The following is a 26,853-nucleotide window of genomic DNA, read 5'->3' as shown; positions in this document are numbered from 1 at the left end:
TCCCTGGCCCCTGTGCTGATCCTCACCTGCATCTCCTCCATCCAGTCCACCATGTAGACCATCTCCTGGAAGACCTTCTGCAGGGCCAGATTCTGCTCAAGCCGGGTCCGCCGGGCGCCTACCAGCCCAGTCAGCAGGGCCCACTGTCGCAGGACACTGTCACGCTGGGCTGCCACTCGCCGGGCATCATAGTAGCCTTCGGCTGCCAATGCCTGGGCCAGTTCTGCCACGCCCTGCACCCGCTCCTCATAGGCTGCAATGTCTGCCTCGATCGCTTCATGCTTCTTCATGGCTGCCTCCACTGCTGGCAACTCATACCCAAAGTTGTCCTGGGGCAGTGTAGGCCACAGACTCTCACCTGTGCTGCCTCAGCAGCACCTGTTACCTTGACCCTGAGTGACCCTGGAACCCCTCCCCTCCATTGCCCTTGAGGGACCAGGCCTGCCTGCCTCATTGCCTGAGAGACCAGTCAGCCTTTCCCAGTTACCTCAAGACCAGTCCCACTTTCCTCTGTTGCCCTGGAAACCAGCCAAATCCTCTCCAGTTACCCTGAAACTCAGTGCCACTTCCCCTTCTACTCTGGAAACCGGTCCCATCCTCCCCTGTTACTCTAGAGACCAGCCTGCCTTTCCCAGTTGCCCTGGAGACCTGTTACATTGCTAACCCTTAACTTGTTACCCAGGAAACATGCCCCATATTTCCATAGTTCTGGAGACTGGAGACCAGGTCTACACTATTTTGTTACTTAGGAAAAAAGTTCTACCCTCCTAAGTTATCCTGGACAACAGATACAACCTCCTTCTCACTTAAGAGCTGAGTTGAACACTCCCCCTATTTTCAAAGAGATGAATTCTGCCCTCTCGAGTTACCCTGGAGACCAGCCTCACTCTCCTGTTACCTTGGAGATCAGACCCACTCCCCTCACCCACCAATCACTTGGGGTTCCCTGCCTGCCCTCATTTATTACCTAGGAGACTGATCCAGCCCTTCTCTGTTGCTTAGGAGATCAAGTCTCCCTTTGTAGCCTCAGAGACATCAGCCCTGTCCTCCCTCCCTTTCCCCCGGAGCCAAGCCCTAGACCTGTACCTGAGAGACCAGGCGCTGGTTCTCATTCAGCCAGCTCTCCCTCATGGCCACCTTGTGGTCAAACCTCTGAGCCAGGAGTTCCAGCTTCTCCTGCCGGATCAGCTCAGCCCTCAGGGCAGCCTCCCGCTCATGCTCTGCCTTCTCTAGCTGGCCCCATGCCTAGAGGTGACAAGAGGAGGTAGTCAGATTCCAAAAACTTCCCCCCCACACATTTAACAGACCTCATTTCTGTGACTGAGGCCACTCATAGTATATATGGCATCTTTATGAAAATTAGAAAAAATAAAAGTTGCTTCCTCAGGGATACTACGGCTGGAAAATTGTCAGAATCATAGCCAATCCATGATGGTTACGTTATGGCTCCCTTGAGCAGTGCACAACCTATACAACTACACAAAGCAATCTTGTTTCTCTCCTCATCCACAACCTCACCTTGTCGATATCCCAGATGCCACAGCCCTCCCGAGGCACAAAGAGGCGACGATTACAGGCACGCAGTTTGCTCTGGATGCTGAAGAGCAATACCTCCAGGTTCCCCTTCTCCTGAAACCTGAAGGGGCATGAGCTCAGGAGCCTTGTCCTGATGCTTCTAGCCGCCACCCCCGTTCTGTGCTGGCTCTCACTTGACGGGCTTCTCCAGCGTGCAATAGGCTGTGAAGGCCTGGAGCTGCTGCTGCACCCCACTCAGCGAGTTGGCAAACTTCTGGTTGCTGATGAGGCCCACGGTGCGGTGGATCCAAGCCAGCAGCTCAGCCGCCAGCTCCTCGTAGCGCTCTATGATCTTCCCTACCTCCAACACCTGGTCCAGAACCTGACCCAGCAAAGGAGGCTCAGGCCAGCCTCATGCCACATGTGGGGTTCCCAGGCTCCACCCACCCCATCTTTTGACTCTTATACCTTCCCAATCCGCTTCCCCTCCACAGCCAGAGCCTTCATCTTGGAGAAGTAGTGGTAGAAAGAGACCACGTAGGTGAGGATGGACTTCTCATCCGGAGCCTCCATGTTCACATCTGGGGGGTGAAGGGGGGGCATGTAATGACTCCTGCCAATCGTGTGGTCTTGGGATCTCGGTTTCTCAGTTTTTGTATCTGCCCAAGGAGATCTGCCTCATAGGATTAAATACTGCCTGACATAGATAAGCCAAGGATCAATTATCTGTAATTATTTTTTTGATCCATTCTCTCTCTCTCCCCCACTCCACGTCTCTTTCTCTCTTGTCTCTTCTGCCTTTCTCTCTTCTCTCTCTCCTCCCCTCCTTTCCTCCTCTTCCACCCCTCCTCCTCCTTCTTAAGACTAACTTATGCATCTATATGGCCATGTCCCTGTCCTTCCTTTCTTTGCTTTTCTTTCTTTGTTTTTTGTTTTTATCCTTTTCTTTTCTTTCTTTTTGTACTAGGGATTGAACTCAAGCAGGCTTGAACTCTAAGTCGCATCCCCAGATCTTTTCATCTTTTGAGACAGGGTCTCCCTAAGTGCCTGACACGACTCAAGCTGTGATCCTCCCCTGTAATTATCCCTTGAACACACCATACTACCTTCTACCTCAGGGCCTTTGCAAATGCCATTCTAATACCATTCCCTTCTCTGCCTAAATCCTACTCAGGGCTGAACTCAAATTTCCTCAAACAAGCCTCCTCATTCACCCTGCCTACAGCTGGTCTCCTCGAGTTTTTTCTCTCATAACATCTTATCACTCCTTTCCCAGAAGTCATCACAAGTTATAATTAATATTTAGGGATGTGAGTACATGGTTATCTAGAGTCTGACTTCCAAGGAGACAGAAACTATGCCTGTCTTTTTTTTTTTCAATTTTTGGTTTTTAGTTATAGATGGACACAATACTTTTATTTATTTTTATGTGGTGCTTAAGATCAAACCCAATGCCTCACACGTGCTAGGCAAGCACTTATCACGGAGCCACAACCCCTATGCCTGTCCTTTCTTAAACCATGGTTTCTGCATGGCATGCAACAGGAGCTTAATAAATATACACTAATTATAAGAGCAATGAATGAGGTATAAAATCAAGGACCTAGACTTTGGAGGCAGCCTGCACTTGAATCTCAGCCACTTGCTCTATGTCCTTAGAAAATGAACTTAACCTCTCTGAGCCTCAGTTTCCCCACTGTTATAGCAAGAATAATGGTTCCTGATTCCTAGGAACACTGTAATATTCAAAAAAATATACTGGCACACAGGAGGCACACAACAAATCCTGATCTCATTTAAAGTTTCTCATCAAATGCAGATTTTTCTTGTCCCTTGTTCTTTGCCACCTCTTGAGACTGACATCCATGAGCACGTACTACATGCCAGGCACTGAGCCCAGAATACAGCTCTCAGAAGCAGAGTAGAGGACCCACTGAGACCCTGAATTCTGGGGTGATCCAGCCCCGATGACCACTTTTCAATGTGACTCTGGGAAAGTGACTTCACTTCTCTGAGTCTTCAATTCTCCCCAGCTTGGCAGCGTGAGAATGGAAGGGAACATTTCTGATAACATTCTCAGTCCGTGCTGGGCACATAGCAGATGCTCAGAAAAAGGGAGCAGCCATTACCTCAGAGATGGGGGTGGTGTTGTGAGGGACCACAGACTGGGAGCGAGGTTGAAGTCAGGGGTGGGGGTGAGAACAGACTGAGATGGGGTAGGAGTCGAGCTGTGGATGAGACTAGACAAGGGACTGGATATGGGCTCAGGAATGGAGTTGGAATTTGAAGATGTGTTGGAGGATGGGGACAATTTTGAGAATGGATGGGAGGTGGTGTTGGGTTTGGAGCTGGGATTCAGGGAAAGGGATTCGGGTCTGGAGGAGATGGTGGAGGACGGGGTTGGGTAGAGAGTTAGTGATGGGGAGAGGGGGTTAGCTGGGATTGCAGTGGGGATGGGGTTGGGGTTGGGGATGGAGAGAGGGAGGGATGTGGGTGTGGGAAGGGGGAGAGGCTGGAGACGGGGAAGGGGAGGGAGGTGGATTGCAATGGCCTTAGGGCTCGGGATGGAGACAGCTGTGGAGCTGGGAGTCCTGGGAAGCAGCGGCCCAGGCCAGGCCGTGCAGGGCTCACCCTCAGGGTCCAGCAGGCGCGCCAGCCCCAGGTGCTGCTCAGCCGTGCGGAAGGCTCTCTGCAGGTTGTAGTTGGCGTTGGATTTGGTGAGTTTGCTGAAGTCCACGAGATCGGGCCTGGGCAGGGACACAGAGCGGGCAGGCAGCAGGCAGGCCAAGAGCATCCTGTCTGAGCCCCACCCAGGGCCAGGGCCGAGGGGTCACCCAGCAAAGGGGAGTGCTGGGCGTGCTGGCAGCCTGCGCCTGTGTGTGAGGAGCCTGCGAAGGCGTGTGTGCATTTCACACCCGACGTGTGAGCCAGCCTGTGGGCACAGGGTGGGGGGTCAGCCCGTGTGCCCAACAACACGAGTGTCTACAGCCCTGTCCTGTGTCACACACTACTGTGCAGTGACCACAAGGGTCAGGCCCGGGGACCACCGGCTGGTGTTTGAGCCCCATCCCAACTTCCACTGGGCACGTGCCTCCTTTCCCTGTGCCTTGGCTTCCTCAGTTGCAAAACAGGGATGATCACAGCGGAGGCCTCGCAGGTCACCGAACACTCGGTGCCTTGGTGAGGAGCTCTAGCGCGAAGCCGTTTACCGACTCGCTTGGCGAACGCTGCCGTGGTCAGCACAAGCCCAGGCTTCAGCTCGCAGTTTCCGCGGCCGGCGAGGAGGGCGTCTGGGCCTCCCCGTGCAGATGAGCATGTGTTCGTGTGAGAGGCCAGGGTCTGGGGGAACACGGGGCCCCAGCAGGCTAAGGCGCGCACTGGCCTCTGCCATACCTGACCAAGCTCCTCCAGCCTCAGGCCTCGGTCTCCCCAATCTGTCACGTGGACAATCATGACATGGCATACTTTTTGTGGGTGTCTGACCTTCAGTGGGTTTGGGCCAGGCCCTGAGGTATGAATATGTGAGTGTGCAGGGAACTGGGAAGGGGGACTCAGGAGCTCCCCTCGAGGAGGGACTTCCTTTTTAAAAAATATTTTTTAATTTGTTCTTATTAGTTGTACATGACAGTGGAATGCGTTTTGGCATATCACACATATATGGAGTATACTTTCTCATTCTTCTGGTTGTACATGGTGTAGAATGACATTGGTATATGCACATAGGACAGTAACGTCTGACTCATTCCACTGTCTTTCCTCTTCCCACTCCCTCTCCCCATCATTCTCCTTTGTCTAATCCAAAATACTTCTGTCCCTCCCTATCCCCCACCTCCTCAGTGTGTTAGCATCGCAAATCAGAGAGGACATCTGACCTTTTTTTTTGGGGGGGTGGCTTATTTCACAGAGCATGATGCTCTCCAGCTCCATCCATTTACCAGATGCCATAGTTTCATTCTTCTTTATGACTGAATAATATTCCATTGTGTATATGTACCACTCGAGGAGGGAGATGGGAAAGCACCACATACACACCAGAATGGACCAATCACAGCATCGTGAGCTCCCCACCCTGGGACATCTAAGCAGTAGGTTCTGGCTGTGTTTGTGCCTAGGCAACCGCATATGCATGCACACATCTGTGCAATAGCACACATGTGTCCTGGTGCGCACAGGGTATGTGGCCTAGGCAGGAGTATGTGTGTGTGTGTGTGTGTGTGTGTGTGTGTGTGTGTGTATACCTGTGTGACAATGTGAAAGGCAGGAACACAAGAGGAGGTGAACGTGTACGCATGCGCACCGGCGAAGGGCGGGCCCTCTGTGCGCGGACTCTAAGGACACACATGCAGGCGGGCAGCAGTTGGGGGACATGGCCAGGTGGTACCTGTGCCGATGGATGAGGGCATTGAAGGCCAAGCCATCCCGCCAGCTGGTGGTGAAATTCTGGATGTTTACCTCCGGGTAACTGCAGAGAGGGAAAGAGAGGGAGGAAGGGCGTGGAAAGATGGATGGATGGACACATCCATAGACAGGACGGACAGACGAACAAAGACAGGGCAGAGAAAAAGAGGCAAAGGGAGGCGAGGAGAGCGGGGAGAGGGAGAGAGATGTGGAGAGAAAGGAGGGAGGGAGAAAGGGCGGGTGGTGGTCACTGGGAAAACAGAGAAGACGGACGCGTGCATCACAGACAGACGGCCCCAGAGGCATGGCAGCCAAACAGCCCGCCTCCACCCCAGCCTGCCCGCCGCCTTCCTTCTGGGGCTGCTCTCCAGAAGGCAGCTGGGCAGAGGGCTGGGGCCCAGGGACACGCGCACTAGAGCCTGGGCCCACCCCAGCTTCTCCCAGGACCCTGAACGTGGCTGCCCAGGCCGAGCCCTGCAGGGCCCTCCCAGATGGAGGCGTGGCCGTTCTCCGAGGCCGGGTGGCCAGGGCTTGAACACAGGGTAGGGGCGCCACACAGGTGCCCGAGGAATCTCCAGAGAGGCAGGATAAGAAGGGGCAAGGGTCAGAGAGAAGCGGAGGCCAGGGACAGCCCCCTGCTTTCCTGCACTGCTCCCCGAGTTGCCTGGGAGTCCTGCTCTGAACCCGGCCTCCCAGCTTGTTTGGCGAGTTGAGAGAAGTGGTCATCATTCGTTCTGACCAGCTCATCGGATTGAGTTTCAGTTGACCCTGAGGTCACAGGTTCCACCTGAGCTCTCTTGTCTCAAAGGCCCACCGCCCCTGAGGAGGGGGCTCACCCGGCCGTCTTCATCTGGCACCACAGGAGCAGAGCGTCCTTGGCCGAGCGCGTCTCTCTGTTGTCCTCGGTCTCAATTTTGATGACTTGAATCTGGGAGGATACAAAAACATGGCGACCAGGGCCTACAGGGCTTGGGACTGGGTGGTCCCCTGCATCTTGCCACCAGGGAGAATGGCAGGTGACGGGGGGCAGCTCTAGGCAGGGTCGAGGTGGGGGTTCAGGAGTGTGAGCTCTGGAGTGAACCAGGAGACCCACAATTGGGGGAAGTGGTGGTGGACTCAGGTCGCACATCCAGGGAAGCCTCTGAACTGAGTGTCCGGGCCACTGTCCAGGTCCAAGCCACTGTCCTCTCCTACCTGAGCTAGTGTGGTGGCCTTCATGCTGACCTCTCTGGCCCCAGGCCACAGTCTCCACCCCATGTGGCAGGGAGAGGGACCTGGGAATTGTCAAGTCAGACCCTGCCTCGCTCCTCAAAGCCCTCTGAGGCCCCAGTCCTCTCAGGTAAAGGGCAAGTCCTCCTGACCTCCCGGCTCAGGCCAGGACCCCACCTCAACAGCTCTCTGCTCCCTAGAACCCACTGGCATCTTTGCCAGATCACCCTGGTCCCCATCTTGGTGTCTTCACACTGATTATCCCTCTGCCTGGGACATCTTTCCCCCAAATTCCCAAATCCCTGCATGACTCCACTCCTCCTTCAGATTGTTTTGTTTTGTTTTGTTTTTGTACCATGGGCTCTCATCCACTAAGCCACTTCCACAGCCCTTTTTATTTTTTATTTTTAGACAGGGTCTCCCTAGGTTGCTTACAGCCTCACTGAATTGCTGAGGCTGGCTTTGAATTCACCATCCTCCTGGCTGAGCCTCCTGAATGGCTGGGATTCCAAGCCTGCACCACTGTACCTTCCCTGGCTCAGGTCTTTGTTTGTATTTTGGGTTGTTTTGTATGTTTGTTTGTTTGTTTCAGTACTGGGGTTGACCCCAGGACCTCACACATAGTGGGCAAGAACCCTACCACTGAGCTATGTCCCCAGTCCTTTTATTTTATTTTGAGATAGGTTCTCACCAAGTTGCCTAAGCTGCTCTTGAACTTGCAATCTTCTTGTCACAGTTTTCCTGAGTCACTGGGACTACAGGCAGGCACCTCCACACCAGGCTCTCTCTCCCTTAAGTCTTCCCCTCTACCCTTTGGTACTAGGGATGGAACCCAGGGGCACTTAACCACTGAGTCACATCCCCAGCCCTTTTTAAATATTTTATTTAGAGACAGGGTCTCACTGAGTTGCTTAGGGCCTTGAAAGCATGCGGCTCGGTGGGTGTTGGGTACACTCTAGTGGCACAGAAAATCTAGAGCGGGTCCTTGAAACACTGCTGAAGCTGGCTTTGAATCTGCCATCCTCCTGCCTCAGCCTCCAGAGCTTCTGGGATTACGGCCTGTGCCACCGTGCCCAGCTCTCCCTCAGGTCTTTACTAAAGGGCTCAGTGAGGCCTTTGCCTGCCACTTGGTTTTAAATCTCAGCGCACATCCAAATCCCACGCCCTCCTGGCCTGCTCTGGTACCTCCTCGCCACCCACACGTTTCATTGCTCGGGAGGTTTACCGTCTCCCCACTGCCAGGGTGCAGCCACGTTTACCGACTTTGTTCACTGCTGCCTGCGGCTCGGTGGGTGTTGGGAACACTCTAGTGGCACAGAAAATCTAGAGCGGGTCCTAGAGCCTGGGGTGAGTGAGCCGTGACTGCCCCCCACAGTCTGAGGATATCCAGACCCACCTCCAGTCCCTGCCTATCCTCCGAGCTCCATCCCAGGGTCCCGCGGCTTGCTAGATGCCCTCCCTACCCTGATATCCTAGATCCACGATGGTGTCCAAACAGGTCTCAGTATCTTCCTCAAACCTGCCCCTCCTTCCTGTCCTGTCCCAGGGCAGCCTTACCATCCCCTAGTCCCCAGGCCAGAGCTCAGAAGCTTCCTCCTGGACACCTCTCCCCTCCCCTCCTTATGGCCTGCCCATTCCATCTTCCGAGTGTGCTTCCCTCCTGGCCCCTCTTTACCTCCGGATACCCCACCCTGGTCTAAACCTAGTCTCTTCCCTGGGCTCTTGACCACCAATTGGGTGACCACCTCCAATCCAGAGGGATATTTCTAAATCCGATTATGCATTTCCCTTGATAAAACTCTCCAGGCTCTCCCTATCTCCAATGGAATAAAATCCAAATCCCTATCACAGATCACTGACCCTTTGACTCATTTCCTCCCTACCTTCTCCTTCTGAACTTCCAACATGCCCAGCAATTCCCACCCCAGGGCCTTTGCATCTGCCATGTCCCCTGCCTGGAATGACTTCTCCATGGTTTTTTTGTTTTGTTTTGTTTTTCTTTATTGCTTTTTTCTGGTACTGGGGAGTGAACCTAGGGGGACTCACTCTACCACTGACCATTGTCCCCAGCCCTTCTTTATTTCAAGACAGGGTCTCATTAAGTTGCTGAGATTGCCCTCAATCTTGTGATCCTCCTGCCTCAGCCTCCTGAATGGCTGGGATTACAGGCATGCACCACCATGCCTGGCTGTCCCTTCCTCTTATGTCATTCAGTCACCAGCTTCTCAGCACTTTTCTGACTACCATGTCTAAAATCGCGACACCAACCCTATATTTTATATTTCTATTTCTTTTACTGCTTTTTTAGTAATCTATTTTTTTTCTGAAGAGCTTTTTAAAATTCTCCTCTGCCTATAGCTGTCTTTTCCTAGGCATGTCTTATTTACCTGTTTATTCATTTGTTTATCATATGTCTCCCTTATTAAAATGTAAGCTTCATAAAAGCAGAAAAATTGTCTTTTTCTTTCTGCACTGAAGTAAGATTGTGTGGCTCTGAGTTACATTTCCAATCCATGCTACTTGTGCGACTTTGAGTATATTACTTCACCTACCAGTTGTCTCATTGGTAAAATGGAATAATAAATAGTACCTAGGGCTGGGGTTGTGGCTCAGTGGTAGAGCGCTTGCCTAGCACATGTGAGGCACTGGGTTCCCTTCTCAGTACTGCATATAAATAAATGAATAAAATAAAGGTCTATCAAAATCTAAAAAAATTTTTTTAAAATAAATAAATAGTACCCAATTTAGGGATTGTGTGAATTAAATGTCAAGTGTTAGCACAGTCCATAGATCCGAGTAAACTATACAGACTTGATGATCACACTGATGGGGTGGTAATGACAATTTTTTGTTTCATTATTTTCATCCCTCCCACCTGGAACATATTAGCAATGCTTTAATGAAGGAAGGAATGGGTGAATGGGTGAGGGACACCTCCTAAGGCCCCCACCGTGGGGGCCAGACGGGACAGGGGTTACTTGGGGATCACCTGGAAGCGCAGGATGATGGTCCAGACCAACCCTAGCGTAAGTCGGTGATTCCCATCCACAATGTCATGGGAGCCCACGTTTTCCAGGTGCACGCGCTGCTCCTTCAGGAACTGCAGGGCCTTGTCCACGTTCTCCAGGGAGTGGATCCGCATGCGGCCACGTGTGGGCCTGGGCTGGAGCGGAAGGGCGTTGGGCAATGCAGGCTGGGCCAAGGGCAATGCTCCCTTGGTCGGCCTCTCACATAGCCAAGCCCCTTCCATCTTCTCTAAGATCCGGACCTCAATTATTCTAAGGAAGTCCTTATTCCTTCTCACCGCCAGAGCCCTTCAAGGGTCGCATCTTTTCATGCCTTATTCAAATCCCCCCCCCCTTTTTTTTTTCCAGTACCGGGGATTGAACTCAGGGGCACTTAACCACTGAGCCACATCCCCAACGATATTTTGTATTTTATTTAGAAACTGGGTCTCACTGAATTGCTTAGCACCTCACTGATGCTAAGGCTGGCTTTGAACTCACGATCCTCCTGCCTCAGCCTTCGGAGCCCCTGGGATGACAGGTGTGAGCCACCACGCCCGGTTTTATTCAAATTCCTGACCTCATCTCCTCCAATGATGCTCACCTCCAACCTGATGACCACGCCCCTCACTGTGAAGCCCCGCCCCTTCCATTGGAACTCTGCATCAATTCACAAGAGTTGCCACTGATCCCGTGACCACACCCCTCACCGCCTCCCTTTCAGGTCTAGAACCATTCCAACCAAGCCCCGACATAGTCCACGACTCTCCCCCTTATTCGTAGCTCGGTTGTGTCCAAAGGCATTTGTTGCTACACAACTATGATCCTACAGACTGCAAGCTCCAGACTAGTTCGTCAGTGAATCTCTACCCATCGGAACCCTACCCTTTGGAATGGAATTCCATCCGATCCCAGATACTTAACCCATACATCAAGCCAAATCCATGCCATGCCGTCTGCATCCCCAGACCCCCGCGGCTGGCTCTCACCCTGCCATGGGACTCTGCCTCCAGCTTAGAGCCCTGCATCCTCAACCGCTGACATTCTGCAACTGACTTCTGCCCGTTTTACAGTCCTGCCCCTTGCAATCTAATAACTCCTGGCGGGGCCTTCTAATAAATCTCCTCCTCCGTCGCTAGCCCTCCAATGGAGCCCCACCCCCTCCAGCACGGCCCCACCCCGTGTAACTGGATTCCGAATCACGAATCACGGCCAGCTATTTGACAGGACGGTGCTTCCACTCTAAACCTCCCACCTAGGCGCCTCTGAACCAAGCTCCGCCCCTGCCCCACAGCCCCACCATCGGAATAAAGGACCCTTCCACCGCGTTCTGCCAGGCCCCCAGCCAGGCCCCGTAGAATCCAGCGATGTCCACGCCCCATCGCGAGACCGCAGAGCCACCCTCTTTCCCCAGCCCTCCAGGCCCTCACCAGCTGCTCCCCCGACAGCACTTCCAGGAGCCGCGTCAGCACAAAGCCATCCCGGAGGTCCGCATAGAGGTCCGCGATGTGGCAGCCCACGCGGGCGAGGTGCGAGTTCACCCACTTGGTGAAGGTCTTCTTCTGCACGGCCTCCCGCTCATCTGGAGAACAGGCCTTGGTGAGCCCCCACGCAGGGCCGCAGCTCCCCTTCCACCTTCTCCCATCCCCCCACCGCCCGCCAAACCCTGGTCAGGTGGGAGCTTGGCACAGGCACTCCTCCCCCTACCCTCTGCTGCCCACTTGGCAAGAGGGTCCCTGTCCTTCAGAGTTTTCATGCGCTGTCACTTACACAGGAAGCCTTCCCTGTTTTGCCACCGTCGGTGGCCCTATTCATTCGTCCGTTCATTCAATATTTGCGTAGCCATTCTTTTCCTGTTCCCAGAACTTAGTTTAGTTGGGGCACAGATAAATAAATAAATAAATAAATAAATAAACAAACAAACACACACACACACACACACACACACACACACCAGTGAACCCTGCGGAGTCATGCAGGGTTTAAGGAAGGGGAAGGTGCTATGGTTTAGATATGGAGTATCCCCCCAAAGCTCATGTGTAAGGCAATACAAGAAAGTTCAGGGTTGGGGTTGTGGCTCAGGGGTAGCGTGCTTGCCGAGCACGTGAGAGGCCCTGAATTGGATCCTCAGCATCACATAAAAAGTAAAATAAATGTATTGTGTCCGCCAACAACTAAAAAATATATTTACAAAAAAAAAGTTCAGAGGTGAAGTGATTGGTCTGAGAGAGCCTTAACCTAATCAGCGCATTAATCCAGGGCTAAGGATCACCCTGACTTGACTGTGGGCCCACGGTGCGGCTGGAAGAAGGAGGTCACTGGGAACACGCCCTGGGGTCTGTACTTCGCCCTGGTGAGCAGAGCTGCCCTCTTCCTCTGCCTTTTTCCTGATGCCGTGAGGAGCTGCTTTCCTCCTCCACGCCCTTCCCCTGTGGTGCTCAGCCCGACCTGGGGCCCACAGCTAGGGGGTCGGCCTTCTGTGGGCTGAGACCTCTGAAACCCTGAGCCCACATCGTTTGGTCACAGTGATGAAAACAGACGGCAAGGAGGAGAGGTGCGTGTCAGGCATTTCTCTGGTTGCTGTGTAGGGGGCAGACCAGAGAGGGGAGGAAGGGCAGCAGAAGCCCAGGGAGAAGCCTGGCGAAAGGGCCAGGGCAGAAGCAGGGGGAATGGGAGCAGGGGGCATGTTGGAGACTCGATTAGAAATTAAAGGAAAGACAGCCACTGACAGGCTGTGGGAAGTGAAGACCAAGAAGGAGTAAGCTAGACCAAGCTGCTCCTGGAAGACAAAGTTTCCTCCATCATTCAGCAACAGCGCTGGGGGCACTGACTGCACTTCAGCCCCTCCCCCCCAGGGTGGGGCAAGGGAGTGGAAAGGATGCACAGCTTCTTCCTCTCCTGCTTACCAGGAAATTGTCTGGGATCTTTCTTTTTTATTTTTATTTTTATTTTATTTTATTTTATTTTTTGGTACCAGGGATTGAACCCAGGGGTGCTTAACCACTGAGCCACATCCTCAGCCCTTTTTATATTTTATTTAGAGATGGGGTCTCACTGAGTTGCTTAGGGCCTTGCTGAGTTGCTGAGGCTGGCTTTGAACTTGCCATCCTTCTGTCTCAGCCTCCCAAGCCACTGGGATTACAGATGTGTGCCACTGTGCCCAACTCCTTCCTGTCGTTTACAAATTTTTATTATTATTGTTAGTACTAGTGGTAGTACCAGGGATTGAACCCAGGGACACTTAACCACTGAGCCACATCCCTGGCTTTTTAAAAAAATTTTTTAAGTATTTTACTTTGAGACAGGGTCTTGCTGAATTGCTTGGGGCCTTGCTAAACTGCTGAGGCTGGCTTTGAACTTTCTATCCTCCTGAGTTGCTGGGATTACAGCCCACATCCTTTGGTCACAGTGATGAAAACGAGGGCAAGGAGGAGAGGTGTGTGTCAGGCATTTCTCTGGTTGCTGTGTAGGGGATAGACCAGACAGGGGAGGAAGGGAAGCCAGAAGTTTTTTTATAACAGCATCAGTATGAGCTATAATTCACATACTACAAAATTTGCCCTTTAAACATGTGAAGTCAATAATTGTAATATATTCACAGAGTGATGTGGCCATCAGTTCTCATATCAGAACATTTTCGTTACCCTAAAAAGAAACCCCAGACCCATTGCAGTCAACCCCCTTTACTTCCCCCAGTTCCTGGTGACCACTAATTTACTTTCTGTTTCTATGGATTTGCCTCTTCTGGACATTTCATATAAATTAAATCATATTATATGGCCTTTTGTGTGTCTGACTTCTTTTATTTAGCATATGTTTTAAAGAGTCATTTATATTGTATCAGGAATCAGTACTGTATTTCCTTTTCATGGCCAAATAATATTCCATGATATGGATATACTATATTTTATCCATTCAGAAGCTAATAGGCATTTGGGTTACTTCTGCTTTTTAGCTCTTATGAATAAGACTGTTATGAACCTTTGGGTACAGATCTTTGGGTGAACATAAGTTTTTAAATATCTCAGGCATAGTGCCCCTTTATCCCTGGGGGATACATTCTGAGATGCTCAGTATCAGATTCCCAAGTTGCTGGGATTACAGGATTGGGCAACTGAACCCAGCGAGGCCATAGTCTCTCTCAAGGACCAGTCACCCGTGAAGGCCCCACTACCTCTTGACACTGCTGCATTGAGGACCAGCTTTCAACAGGAGTTTCAGAGAGGATAAACTATTTTCAGACCATAACAGGGAGCTCCGTGTGCACTCACAACCTTTGATCCATCCCCAGGGATGGGCACTCAGGCTGCCCTTGACCTTGAACCTCCTTCCAGCAACAGAGAGCCCTCACTAAACATGCTCGCATGGCTCCTTGTGAAAAAAAGTCTTTGGAAATGTTACACAGTGACCAGATTGCTGTCTGAGGGGGACCTGCTCTAATTTCACTTGACCTAGCGCGTCAGGTAGCTTTCCGAGTAGCCCTACCAGTCTCTACTTCCCAGCAGTACGAGGGCTGTGGTAACCCCACATGTGAACCACTACTGGGGAGTCTCCCCTTCCTCTCTCTCCAGACTAACGGCCAAACACACGACTTTACACACTAAGTCTCTATCTTTTCCCCGTTTAGCCAGCAAAGGATAAAAGAGTAATTATTCCCTTGCTTTGTGAAAGTCTCAAAGTATTAAGTCTAGGAATAAATTAAAGTCTGATTCCAAGGAAATCTCTTTTCCTTGGGATTAGTGATGACCACGGCGGAGAAGAATAAGTCAATGGGAAAAGCACTCGATATGAGCACAGAGGCAAAAGCAGGACAGTTGTCATTTGTCCTGGAGTCTTGACAACCCAGGGAACTGTGTCAGCTAGGGCTCTGGCAGGAAGCAACGAAGAGAATGCTTACAGAGGGGTGGGCAGGGCAGAGGGAACTCCCCAGGGCCAGGGAGACCCCCAGGGACTGGGGCAGGGAGGGGGCTGAGAAGAGGGGAGGGAGGCATCCAGCTAGGAGCTGGGGATGTAGGGAGAGAACCCGGCACCGGCAGACATGGGTCAGGCAGGGAGGGAGCAGGAAGTCATAAATTCCTTGACTCCTCATCTCTTCTCCAATGTCCTGCTGGCCAAACCCATCGGGACAGGACGCCAGAGGGTCTCTGAGCACCAGGAGCCCGTTCAGAGTCCCACACTGGGCAGCCTCGCTGGGCCCAGAGCAGGTGCACAGGAGGGTATGGCGGCACCTGAGGGACAAGGAGAACACTCCGCCCTTCACCACAGGACACACTTGGTGTCACCGCAGGTCAGAATGGCACCCTGAGACATATTTGTTGGCCCTCCTCCACTGTGTTTTATAAAAACATACATCAGTCACCAACATTTAAAAACAGATGTTTTGTCTTTTCAAAAAATCCAGATTTTTGGCTTCTTCCCATGATACAGCAGCACTGGGCCTCCCTGCGGAGGCCGCTGCCCACTTTGGGGAACCCCATAGTTCTCTCAGTGAACACGGCCTGTCTGGCCTCTGTGGGCCTCTCCACTCCTGACCCCTGCTTCATGCTAAGGAGATGATGATCACAAAACCCAGAACCTCACAGCACTGTCCTTTACGATGTTGTCATCCCGGTGGTCCGGGATAGGTTCCCATCGATTTTCTTTGGGTGGTATTGAAATACAATGATATAATAACGAAGGCTGCCGTGGATCTAGCTCCCGAAGCATCAGATCCCAGGCACCCAGGGATCCAGAACACACGGAAGAAATGCAGATCTTGCCTAAACCCCTCATTATACAAATGTGAAGACAGAGGCCCAGAGAGGGGAGATGACCAGGAGTGGAGGCAGGCCTGAATCCCTTTGTTCTCATTCTGGTTCAACTTTGACCTTACTCTGAGCCAGAATCTGCTGCTTGGCATCAGCATTGGCTGTTAGAAAGCAGAATAAAGAATAGCTAACTCGATGTCTTTTCTGAAAAAAAAAAAGATCAGTCAATGTATATTTTCTACTGCTAGTGTAAAACGCAATGCTCAAGGGTATAACAGAAGACGCATTCTACAAACAGGTCATTATTGAGAGATTTCAAAAGGTTCAAAAAGAAAGTAGGCATCTTTATTTCTGCACTAATAGGAAACTAAAAACTGTGACTATTATTCAGTAATGGAATTTTACCAGTAACTGCATATGCTAAGGTGCTATAACAAATAGGCCTAATGATAGAGCAGCATAAAGAAGATATAAGCTTATTTCTTCGACCTGGATAATTTTAAAATGAGTAGCCCAGTTGTCAGGGAGACTAGCAAGGAAGTCAATGTGAATTCCATGTTCCTTCCTTCCTGGACTCTGTGGATCTTGGTGTTTCAGCTAATAGAAGTCAGGGAAGAAAAGGAAGGCCAGGCAGCAATTTTTTTGACATTTTGGGGGGGGGGGTAACCAGGGATTGAAACTGGAGGCAGTCTACCACTAAGCCACATCCCCAGCCCTTTTTATTTTTTATTTTGAGAAAGAGCCTTGCTAAGTTGTTTGCGATCATGATTTCCTTGTCATGAAGCAGGGGTCAAGAGTGGAGATGCCCACAGAGGCCAGACAGGCCATGTTCGCTTGCTAAGTTGCTGAGGCTGGCCTTGAACTTGTAATCCTCTTGCCTCAGCCTCCCAAGCTGCTGGGATTACAGGAGTGTATCATCATTCCTGGCCTTTTTGAAAAAACTTTTAATTATGAAATAACTACAGGTTCATAGGATGTTTCAATAATTGTACAGATGATAAAAAAAAAAAAAACTCGATTTAAAAATGGATGAAAGATTTGAATAGATATTTATCCAAAGAAGATGTACAAATGACCAATCTGAACATTAAAAAGATGCTTGGCACCATTAGCCATTAGGGAAATACCAATCAAAACTGTAATGAAGTATCACTTCATACCCACTAGGATGATCATAATAAAAAGAAAGGGATACTAAATATTAGCAAAGATATGGGATTGGAACACTTGTACATTGATCATGAGAATATAAACTGGTACCATGAGTTAGTAAAATAGTTTGGTGGTTTCTTAAAAAGTTAAACATGGGGCTGGGGTTATAGCTCAGTGGTAGAGCACTTGCCTAGCACACATGAGGCACTGGGTTCGATCCTCAGCACCACGTAAAAATAAATAAGTAAAATAAAGGTATTGTGTCCATCTACAACTAAAAAAAATTTATTTTTAAAAGTTAAACACAGAGTTACATATGACCCAGGAATTCTACTCCTAAGTATGCAGTAGTCCCTATTTATTCAAAATTTTATTTTCTTCAGTTTCAATACCCATGGTCAACAGTGAGCTGAAAATATTAAATTGGAAATTCTAGAAATAGACAATTGATGTTTTAAATTACTTTTATAACAGTATACTGTCATAATTGTTCTATTTTATTAGTATTTATTGGTAGTGTTTTACTATGCCTAATTTACATATTAAACTTTGTCATTGGTATATACAGGAAAAAACATAATATGCTTATGGTTTGATACTACTGGCAATTTCAGGCATCCACTGAACATCCATTTGAATTTTCCAGCTTCCAGAATCCTCTATTCTTTATGAACTACTCAGTCCCAGGTATTCTGTTATTGCAATAGAAAATGGACTAAGACAGACCTCCTGCAGTGTCTAGGAGCAGCAGATTAGAGCTACTCATGGATCCGCATATATGAGCGCTAGGGCTCAGTGCTGAATGAAAATAACAAAAAGAATACAAGCTAGAACATGCTAAAATTTGCATCAGTTACCAATACTTGCATACACAAAGCCCATAGATACACAGGACCCAGATCATGACAAAGTGACATTGCAGTTCAGTAGAGAAAGCACAGTCCTCAATAAATGGAGCTGAGTCAACTCCACATGGGAGAAAAAGGAACTTTGACCCACACTGTACACAATAATAAATATTCAGTTAGTAGTCTAAATGTAAAAGGAATACAGTAAAACTTTCAGGAAAAAACATGATAGGATATCTCTCCAGGACCTGGGAGGAGACAAAGATTTCTTTCTTTCCTGTTTTGTGTATGTTCATTTGTTTTAGTTTTTATTTTATTTATTTATTTATTTATTTTTGCAGTGCTGGGGACAGAACCCAGGGCCCTATGCATGCTAGACAAGTGCTCTACCATTGAGCTACATCCCTAATCTAGAAATAATTATTTAATAATTATTAAAATGCATTAAAAATCAAGAAATTTTGCCCATCAAAAGGCCCCATTAAGGAGGTGGCTCAATGGTTAAGCACCCCTGGGTTCAATCTCTGGTGCAAAAAAAAAAAAAAAAAAAGAAAAAAAAATATACATATAGGCCCCATTAAGAGAGTGAAAGACAAACCACCAAGTGGAAGAAAAAATTCACAGCATATAAATCTGGTGAAGGAGTTGTACTCTTGCAAAACCATAAGAAAAAGACAGAGAATTTAATAAGAAAAAGGGTGAAAGACTTGAAAGGGCTCTTCACAGGAGTAAACTTATGCAAACACGCTCCACCTCAGGAGTTGGTATTAGTCATCAGGAAAGTGCAAAGAAAGCACAATAGAAGCCCGGTGAGGTGGTGCACCCCCATAATCCCAGCAGCTCAGGAGGCTGAGGCAAGAAGATCAAGAGTTCAAACCCAGCCTCAGCATCTTAGTGAGGCCTTAAGCAGCTCAGGGAGACCCTGCCTTTAATAAAATATAAAAAAATGGCTGGGGGAGGGGAAGGAAAAAAATATCAGAATGAATCAAAAACTATTACCCTAGGTAAATGTATGATTACACAAATGGTATGCCTCTACTTCATGTACACACAGAGAAATAAGATGTATCCCATTTGTTTACAATAAAAACAAATTTAAAAGAAAGGGCTGGGGATGTGGTTAAGCACCCCTGGATTCAATCCCTGGTTTAAAAAAAAAAGAAACAGAAAAAAAGAAAGAAACCCACAAAAGAATGCACACCTGCCAGGATGGCTAAAATTAAGAAGACTAGCTATGTCAGGGGTTGGTTGTACTGCAACTGAATCTCTCATACAGCACCGGTAGGAATGTAAAACAATATAAACCATCAGTTTCTACTAAAGTTAGACATACACTTGCTCTATGACCCAACAGTTTCACTCCTGGGTAACTATTAACCACCATAAATGACAGCTTTTGCCCACCAAAGCCTACACTGTGACCTCCAACTAGAAGCAACTCAAGTGCACATCACCAAGGAATACTATACAGCAATAAGAAGGAATAGCCTGTAAGTACAAAAGATATGAAGAAATCTCTCAGCATGATGTTGGGTGAATAAAGCGACACACTGAAGTGTACACGATGCATGGTTCCTCTTATGTCAGGTTGAACACTAGTAAAACAAGCTCCTGCTGTTAAAAGTCACAAGAGTGTTTATACGTGGATGGTACTAATAGGGAGGTAGCCCAATGGGACTTCCCAGGGACTGCCATTTTTTTATTTTTTATTTAATTCATTTATTATTGTTAATAGTAGTATCATCATCATTTTGGTATTGGGATTGAACCCAGGGGTACTTTGCCTTTGAACTACATTCCCACTCCTTTTCATTTTTATTTTGAGACAGTGTCTCGCTAAGTTACTTAGGTTGACCTTGAACATGCAATCCTCCTGCCTCCCCCTCACAAGTCACTGGGATTACAAGCATGCACCTCTGTGCCCAGCCATATTCTGTTTCTTGATATGTGCCATGCTTTGAATAATTGTCTCCCAAAGGCCCGTGTGGTGAAGGATTGGTTCCAGATCACAGCCCTATTGGGAGGTGGTAGGACCTTTAAGAGGTGGAGCCTAGTGGAAGATCTCTCAGTCATTGGGGGCATACCCTTGAAGGGAATATTGGGACCCTAATCCCTTCTCCTTTCTTTGCTTCACAATAGGCTCCCTACCATGGTTGTTTCCTCCCCTGTGGATGACCAGAAGCAACAGGGTCAACTGACCATGGGCTGAAACCTTTAAAACCATGATCCAAAACAAACATTTTCTCTTTACAAGTTGATTGGCATTTTGTTACAGTGATGGAAAACTGAATAACAATATGAATGCTAGTTAAAAAGAAAGTGCTCATTTGTGGAAACAGTGAGCATTCTTAATCTGAACTTTTTCTGCCATTCTGGGTATATGTACTACATTATTTACAATAATAAAAAATTAAGGGGCTGGGGAGATAGCTCAGTCGGTAGAGTGCTTGCCTTGTAAGCACAAGGCCCTGGGTTCGATCCCCAGTACCAAAAAAAAAAAAAAATTAACTACACACACACACACCAGGCATGGTGGTGCACCCCTGTAATCCCAGTGGCTCAGGAGGCTGAGGCAGGAGAATCACGAGTTCAGAGCCAACCTCAACAACTTAGTGAGGCCCTATCTCTAAAGAAAATGCAAAAAAGGGCTGGGGATGTGGCTCAGTGATTAAGCGCCCCCAAGTTCAATGCCTGGTACAAAAAAAAAAGAAAGAAAGAAAGAAAAGAAATGCTATACACACACGCATGTACGATAATTAGCAACACACATTTTGTAAAGTCATCCTCATTCAAAGGAGAGAATTCGCATTAAAACTATTCAAATGGCTGCCCGTGGGGGAGAAGGAATCAAGATGAGACATAAAAATGAAAGAGGAGAGGGGCCTCACACACACCAATGATGAGAGAGAGCCACCAACTGTGGCTTGGGGAATGAAACTCCCTGAACATGAGGTCCTCAAAACATCTTTGAGCATCTTCATGCAAGATCACATGGTAGGGGACTCCCATCAAAGGTCCTGCCTCAGTGTGAACAGAGAAAACCGGTGAGAGAAGTGGGCAAAGGGATGCAAAAGAAATGCAACTGGGCGGGGCTGGGACTCGGTGGTCAGGCGCTTGCCTGGCATGCCCGAGGCCCTGGGTTCCATCCAGGAGGGAAAGACATGCACATCAGTGGCCCATCGCCTGTTTGCATTTTGAGCAGCCGGAGTGGAGCGAGAAAGCTGGTTGCTGCTGGTTTTGTGGTTTGGGTCTGGAGTTCCTTTGCACATGTGTCTTAGTTGCAGAGTGATAGGAAAATTCAGGCACAGGAGATTTTAATGGAGTCTGCACGACAGTCATTTAAGTGGACAAGGGAAATTTTATTTTTTTCCCTTTAAAGGGGATTCCTTGAACTGGGGTCAGTGGTGGAGCACTTGCCTAGCATGTCTGAGGCACTGGGTTCAATTCTTAGCACCGCATATAAATAAATGAATAAAATAAGGGCCCATCAACATCTAAATAAATAAATAAATAAAGGGGGGATTCCTACATTTCCCCGGGTTAGATGCTCTCTGAAGCATGCCTGGGTCTTAGGTGTGAAGAATGCTCAATTCTTATCTTCCTACATCCCACTCCACTTAAAATCTTTCCAGGGCTCCCCAGTGCCCCACGAGGCCTGTAAGGCTGACTCCCACCGCCCCACGCCCTTCTTGGGCTCCTCTCTTGCAGCCTCCTCTCTCACACCACTCCCAACCGCTGTATAGGCTGTTCCTTCTGTCTAGAACATTCCTCCACTCTCCACTCCAGAATTCATCCTATTCATCCCTTAGGCCTCAACTTAGACATCTCCTCCTCCAGGAAGCCCACCTTAATTTTCTAGGCTAGATCAGGTATCTCCTCTGGGTTCCTGTGCTCCCCATCATAACCTTCTGCCTGTGCCTCCTTCACCCTGACCCTGACTCATTATTGGCTGGATCTAAGTCAGTCCCCACTGGACTGAGGACCCTGAAAGGGCAGGACCAAGGTTGGCTGAATGAACAGCTGTTATTGCCCAGCACGGGCCAGGCACAGAGTAGGCATAGAATAATAAAGTCTAGAATTCTAAGTTGATGTGTTCCTACGTTTTTAGGGTTTTTTTTTAAATACTTTTTTTAGTTGGCAATGGGCCTTTATTTTATTTATTTATATGTGGTGCTGAGACTCCAACCCAGTGTCTCACACATGCCAGGCAAGTACTCTGCCACTGAGTCACAACTCCAGTCCTACATTTTTAGGGTTCTAAGTGCCTAAAAGTAAAATTCTAAGTTTAAGTTTCTATAACTGTATGTTTATATCAGTCTAGGTTTCCAGATTAGAAAATGCTGGCAATCCGTGGGTTGAATCTGGTGCATACTTTGTGGCATGTATTTTTTTTTAAATTGGGAAATTTTGTATCAATATCAGACCTAATAATTTTGGGTTCATATTTTCTCATGGCTGGAGCTGGTGACCAGGGACCAGTTGACCAGAGCCCCCAGTCCACTTACTCATGTATGTCACCAACTTCCTAGAGGACTTTGAGTTTGATATCCTTGCTCAAAACCTCAGAAATTCCATTAATTTCAGTATTATTAGGCCTCCTAATCTGGTAATTCATCAAATTAGGGATTGAAAATGTAAGAAAAAAAACCTATATCCATACCAGACATGTATAGGACTTCTTTTCTTGTCATTATTCCCTAGATGATGTAGTCTAAAAACTATGACAAAAGAAAATATAGCTCTATCACTGAGCTACAACCCCAGCCCTTTTTATTTTATTTTGATACAGAGTCCCACTAAGTTACTGAGGCTGGCCTCAACCTTACAATCCTCCTGCCTCAGCCTCCTGTATCACTGGAATTACAGGTGTACACCTCTATGCCTGCTAGGGTTTAGGTTTCTAAGGCTTTAAGACCCTAGAGGTCAATGATTAAAATATGTAAGGTCTGTGACAAGGGTCTCCATCTCTAAAGGTCTCAGTTTTGAAGAATCTCTAAGTGTGACCTTTCAGAGTCTTCAAGTTCAACTGTTCTGCATTTGAGGATCCCAAGACATTGCTTTCAAAGTCTCATATTTCTGGGATTATACATTTCAAAAGTTCTAAGGCTGTGCTGCCCCATACAGAAGCCATAAGCCACAAATGGCTATTCAAATCTAAATTAATTAAAACTAAATAAGGGCTGGGGAGATAGCTCAGTTGGTAGAGTGCCTGCCTCGCAAGCACAAGGCCCTGGGTTCAATCCCCAGCATCCAAAAAAAAAAAAAAAAAAACACTAAATAAAATGTAACACAGTCCCTCAAGTGGCACTGGGCACATTTCAGCGCTCAAGCCATATACACTAGCGGTTACTATACTGGACGCCACAGATACAGACCACTGCCGTCATGGTGGAGAGTTCTGTTGGCCACAGCTGGCCTGGAGATTCAAGCACTTAGTACCACTCCTTCCCACACTCCGAGCTGTCAGGACTCAGGCTCTAAGATGCACAGATGCCTCCCCAGTAGCCCCTCAACTTCCACACTCTGGCCCACCCAGCCCTCCCCGGTACCTGCCAAGGCCTTGATCCTCGAGCACTCGAAGAGAGAAGCGGCTGCTGTGGAAGCAGCTGGAGGTTCCCGCTCCCAGCCCCGATCTGGACTCTCCCAGCGAGCCGCAGGGTTGTTGTTGTTGGGGGCGGGCAGGCCCTCCATGTTGTCCACCTCCCCTGGAACCTGCGCCATTGGGGAAGCTGAGGCCTGGGGATAGGGAGAGGCAGGTTAGGACTGGAAACGGGCCTGAGCTCAGACAGCCCAGTTTTGGGTTTTTTGTTTTTTGTCTTTTTGCATGGTACTGGTTATTGAACCCAGGAGCACTTTACCAATGAACTACATTCTCAGCCCTTTTCATTTCTTTTTCTTTTTTTTGAGACAGGGTCTCGCTAAGTTACTGAGACTGGCCTCAAACTTGCCATCCTCCTGCCTCGGCCTCTCAAGTCACAGGATTAAAGGCACAAGCCACCACACGGAATCAGAGGAGTCCCTTCTAACAATGAGTAGCTATAAGTCCTGTGTCCTCTCTCACCCTCAGTTTCTCTGTCTTGCAATAATAATGATGATAAGTTTACCCTGACGACTTCACAGGACTGCAGTAAAGTACTTGACTTAATGCCTGGCACAGGGTTGAGGCTCAGCAATTGTCACTGTTATTATTATCAGAACAGTCACTTTGTTATCACTAGAACTCTATAATGCAGTACTAATAACAATATGAACATTTGTCTTGTGCTCAGTACTTTATATGCATTCTCCTATTTAATTCTCACAAATTTAATTCCCTAGTGATGGGTTATTATTGGGCCTATTTTGCAAAGAAGAAAACAGAGGTACAAAGGGATTAAGTTGTTTGTTCAAGTAATACAACCAGGAAGTAGCTAGAGTTCAAACACAGGCACTGTGATAGAACAACAGTATTAGTGGCCCTAATTCTTCACCCTTGAAGCCACACCCTTTGTCATTGACTTGCTTTGGTTAAGAGAATTGGGTGGAAGTGCTGGTGTGCCAGTTCTGAGCCTCACCCAAGAGATCTAATGTGCTCTGCTTGTGCTTGACCTTGGCCATGAGAAAGACACACTTAGGCTAGACCAGGTCTAAGACCCCAGCCATGCCAGCCAAGGTCAGCAAGAGCAGTGCCTCTCTGTGATCTCAACATTGAAGTGCACCCAGCAGAGACAAGCGGGACTGCTCAGCTGGGTATAGCCCAAGTCACTGAGCTCAGACTCAATGGCTAAACAAATGGGTTTTAAGAACTGAGATTGGGGGTGATTTGTTATGCAGCATTATTGTGACAATAGTCAACTGACACGTCTGAATTCAGAGTTATGCTTTAGAACACACTAGATTGTCAATAGGAACTCTAAAGAAGTGGGTGTTATCAGGTACATCTCCACCCTCCTGGACCTCTGGCCTGGTTCTAAGACTAAGAATGGAGGGGATTAGACCAATGGCCTCCTCAAAAGACCCAGGCCGTTGCTAACCCACTAGGTTGTGTTTTGGTTTGTTGCAGTACTGGGGATTGAACCCAGGAGTGTTTTACCATTGGGTCACATTCCCAGCCCTTTTTTAAATTTTGAGAAAAAATCTTGACAAGTTGCTCAGGCTGGTCTCAAACTTGCAATCCTCCTGCCTCAGATTCCTGAGTTGCTGGGATTACAAGAATGTGTCTCTGTGCTGGGCTTTTAACCCACTAGATTTCAGGAAGGCAGCCAGGGCCTGGGTTGTGGTAAGTGTGGTAGAGATAATCCCTTTTGGTGGGCACACCAAAATCCATTGTTATTCTTCTCTTCTTCCATGGCAAGTTGTAAGTGGGCACATGGTTACCCACCACTTGTGTAACCTTGGTCAAGTCACTTCCCCTCTCTGAGCTTCAGTTTGTTCATCTGTGCAAACCCTAGGAGTGTTTGAAGATGAGTTAATGATAAAGGGAACATGGTACCAGGTACCCAGCAAACCCTCAATACATGTTTCTTGCTGTTCTTTTCCCCTCCTGTGGTGCTGGGAACAGAACACAGGGCCTCACACATGCTAGAAAAACCGTCTACCACTGAGCTACACCCCCAGCCCACTATTTCTCTCCATCCTCTTATCACATCTTAGCAATTCCAAGTGCCTGTTCTGGAGTCCTACAGAAATTAGTTCAGTCCTACTTTATTCTCCCTGCATCTTTAACCTGGCCTCGGTTTCCTTCCCTGTTAAACGGGGGTCACAACTGTTTCCTCAATGATACTTGGGGATGGGGAGTCGCTTAGCACTTGGTGAGCTTTCTGACAGGTCGGGAGAGCAGCTCTGGCCTTTACATGGTGATTGAATGGAGAAAGAAGAGAGAAGGCGATGGGGGAGGTGGGAAGGGTTGTCCTGCCCGGCCTCGGCAAAGGCTGGCCCGGCACCGGCACCGGGCTTCGGGTGGGATTGAATGCTTTAACCCTTCCAAAGCCGCGCCTCTCTAGCTGCGGTGGTCCAGTCACCGTACCCGAGGAGGGGGGCCTGGGAAGGACCAGGCCCCAGGGAAGACCCACGCATGGAGGCTGGACTAGGCTGGGGATTAGGGGTTGGTTCTGCCTCCGATCTCCTGCCTGCACCCAACAAGGGAGACCCCAGGAGCTCAGGACGTACCCAAGGCGCGGGGGAGGATGCTCAGGCAGGTGGAGAGGTTCTGGGGGAGGGGCCATGGGCCGTAACGCCGCTCACCTGAGCCAGCGGCCGCCGCCGCTGCTGTCCCCGCTGCTCGCCGCGCCCGACAGCCTCCCCTGTCGGCGTCCGCCGCCGGGCCGGGCCCGGCTCTGCTCTGCCCCGCCGGCCCGCTGCTCCGCCAGATCCGCATGCGCCGCCGCCGTCGCCGCGCCTCCCCCAGCTCGCGCCGCCGCCGCGCTCCGCGCGCCCCCGGGACCCCCTCCCGCCGCGGGCCCCGCGGCCCCGGTCGCCTGCGGCCCGGGTCCCCGCACTGGCACACCCAGCCTCGCGTTTATACACCGCTGAGGTAGCAGAGGTAGCAGAGGGGCAGAGGTAGCGTCACGCACAGTCCACACTCCCACACGGCCACACACGGGGTCACTTGCAACGTCACACACACACTCCCCACATCCACACAGTGTCACTCCCTCATATGGAGTCACACAGGGTCAAACCTTCAAAATGCCACACGAAGTCACACACAGCCTTCCACACCACGACACACATGCATTATGCCGCCACCACCAATGTGGTGGTACACACAACCACGCGTGTCACACACTGCCACACATTCCCCGAGGATCACAAATTGTTATATACTCACACATCATGCACAGCTTCACAATCACACAGTGACATACAATTTTACACACGCAAACTTGTCACACCAGTCACCCAATCACACGGGGTGACACATCCTGCACTGCTGCACACTCACATCACACAGTTACCAGCCACGAATAGCATCGCAGCGACAGTAACACCCATAGTCAT

The 26,853-nt window shown here is 49.1% G+C and overlaps 1 protein-coding gene across 2 annotated transcripts in view; it reads right to left on the bottom strand.

The window, feature by feature from the left end:
* The window catches only part of Sptbn4 (spectrin beta, non-erythrocytic 4), a 74,777-nt gene extending 48,581 nt beyond the window's left edge, over positions 1-26,196 (bottom strand). For both annotated transcript variants that reach the window (XR_007105452.1, XM_047529002.1), the window contains exons 1-12: positions 26,098-26,196; positions 23,424-23,610; positions 11,558-11,709; positions 10,112-10,285; positions 6,750-6,841; positions 5,897-5,977; positions 4,147-4,262; positions 1,984-2,096; positions 1,710-1,897; positions 1,519-1,636; positions 1,087-1,245; positions 27-329 (exon numbers count right to left, since the gene is read on the bottom strand). Coding sequence is in view for 1 of the 2 variants with exons in the window: in XM_047529002.1 (XP_047384958.1) it covers positions 27-329; positions 1,087-1,245; positions 1,519-1,636; positions 1,710-1,897; positions 1,984-2,096; positions 4,147-4,262; positions 5,897-5,977; positions 6,750-6,841; positions 10,112-10,285; positions 11,558-11,709; positions 23,424-23,595 (1,668 nt within the window). In the remaining variant the exon portion in view is untranslated. The remainder of the gene's footprint in view (positions 1-26; positions 330-1,086; positions 1,246-1,518; positions 1,637-1,709; positions 1,898-1,983; positions 2,097-4,146; positions 4,263-5,896; positions 5,978-6,749; positions 6,842-10,111; positions 10,286-11,557; positions 11,710-23,423; positions 23,611-26,097) is intronic.
* Between the last annotated feature and the right edge of the window lie 657 nt (positions 26,197-26,853).

The sequence above is a fragment of the Sciurus carolinensis genome, chromosome 16 (genome assembly GCF_902686445.1).
Source record: "Sciurus carolinensis chromosome 16, mSciCar1.2, whole genome shotgun sequence".
In the NCBI taxonomy this organism is placed as follows: Eukaryota; Metazoa; Chordata; class Mammalia; order Rodentia; family Sciuridae; genus Sciurus; species Sciurus carolinensis.
Note: the sequence above shows the minus strand (reverse complement) of the source record. Positions and strands in the feature narration are given on the sequence as shown.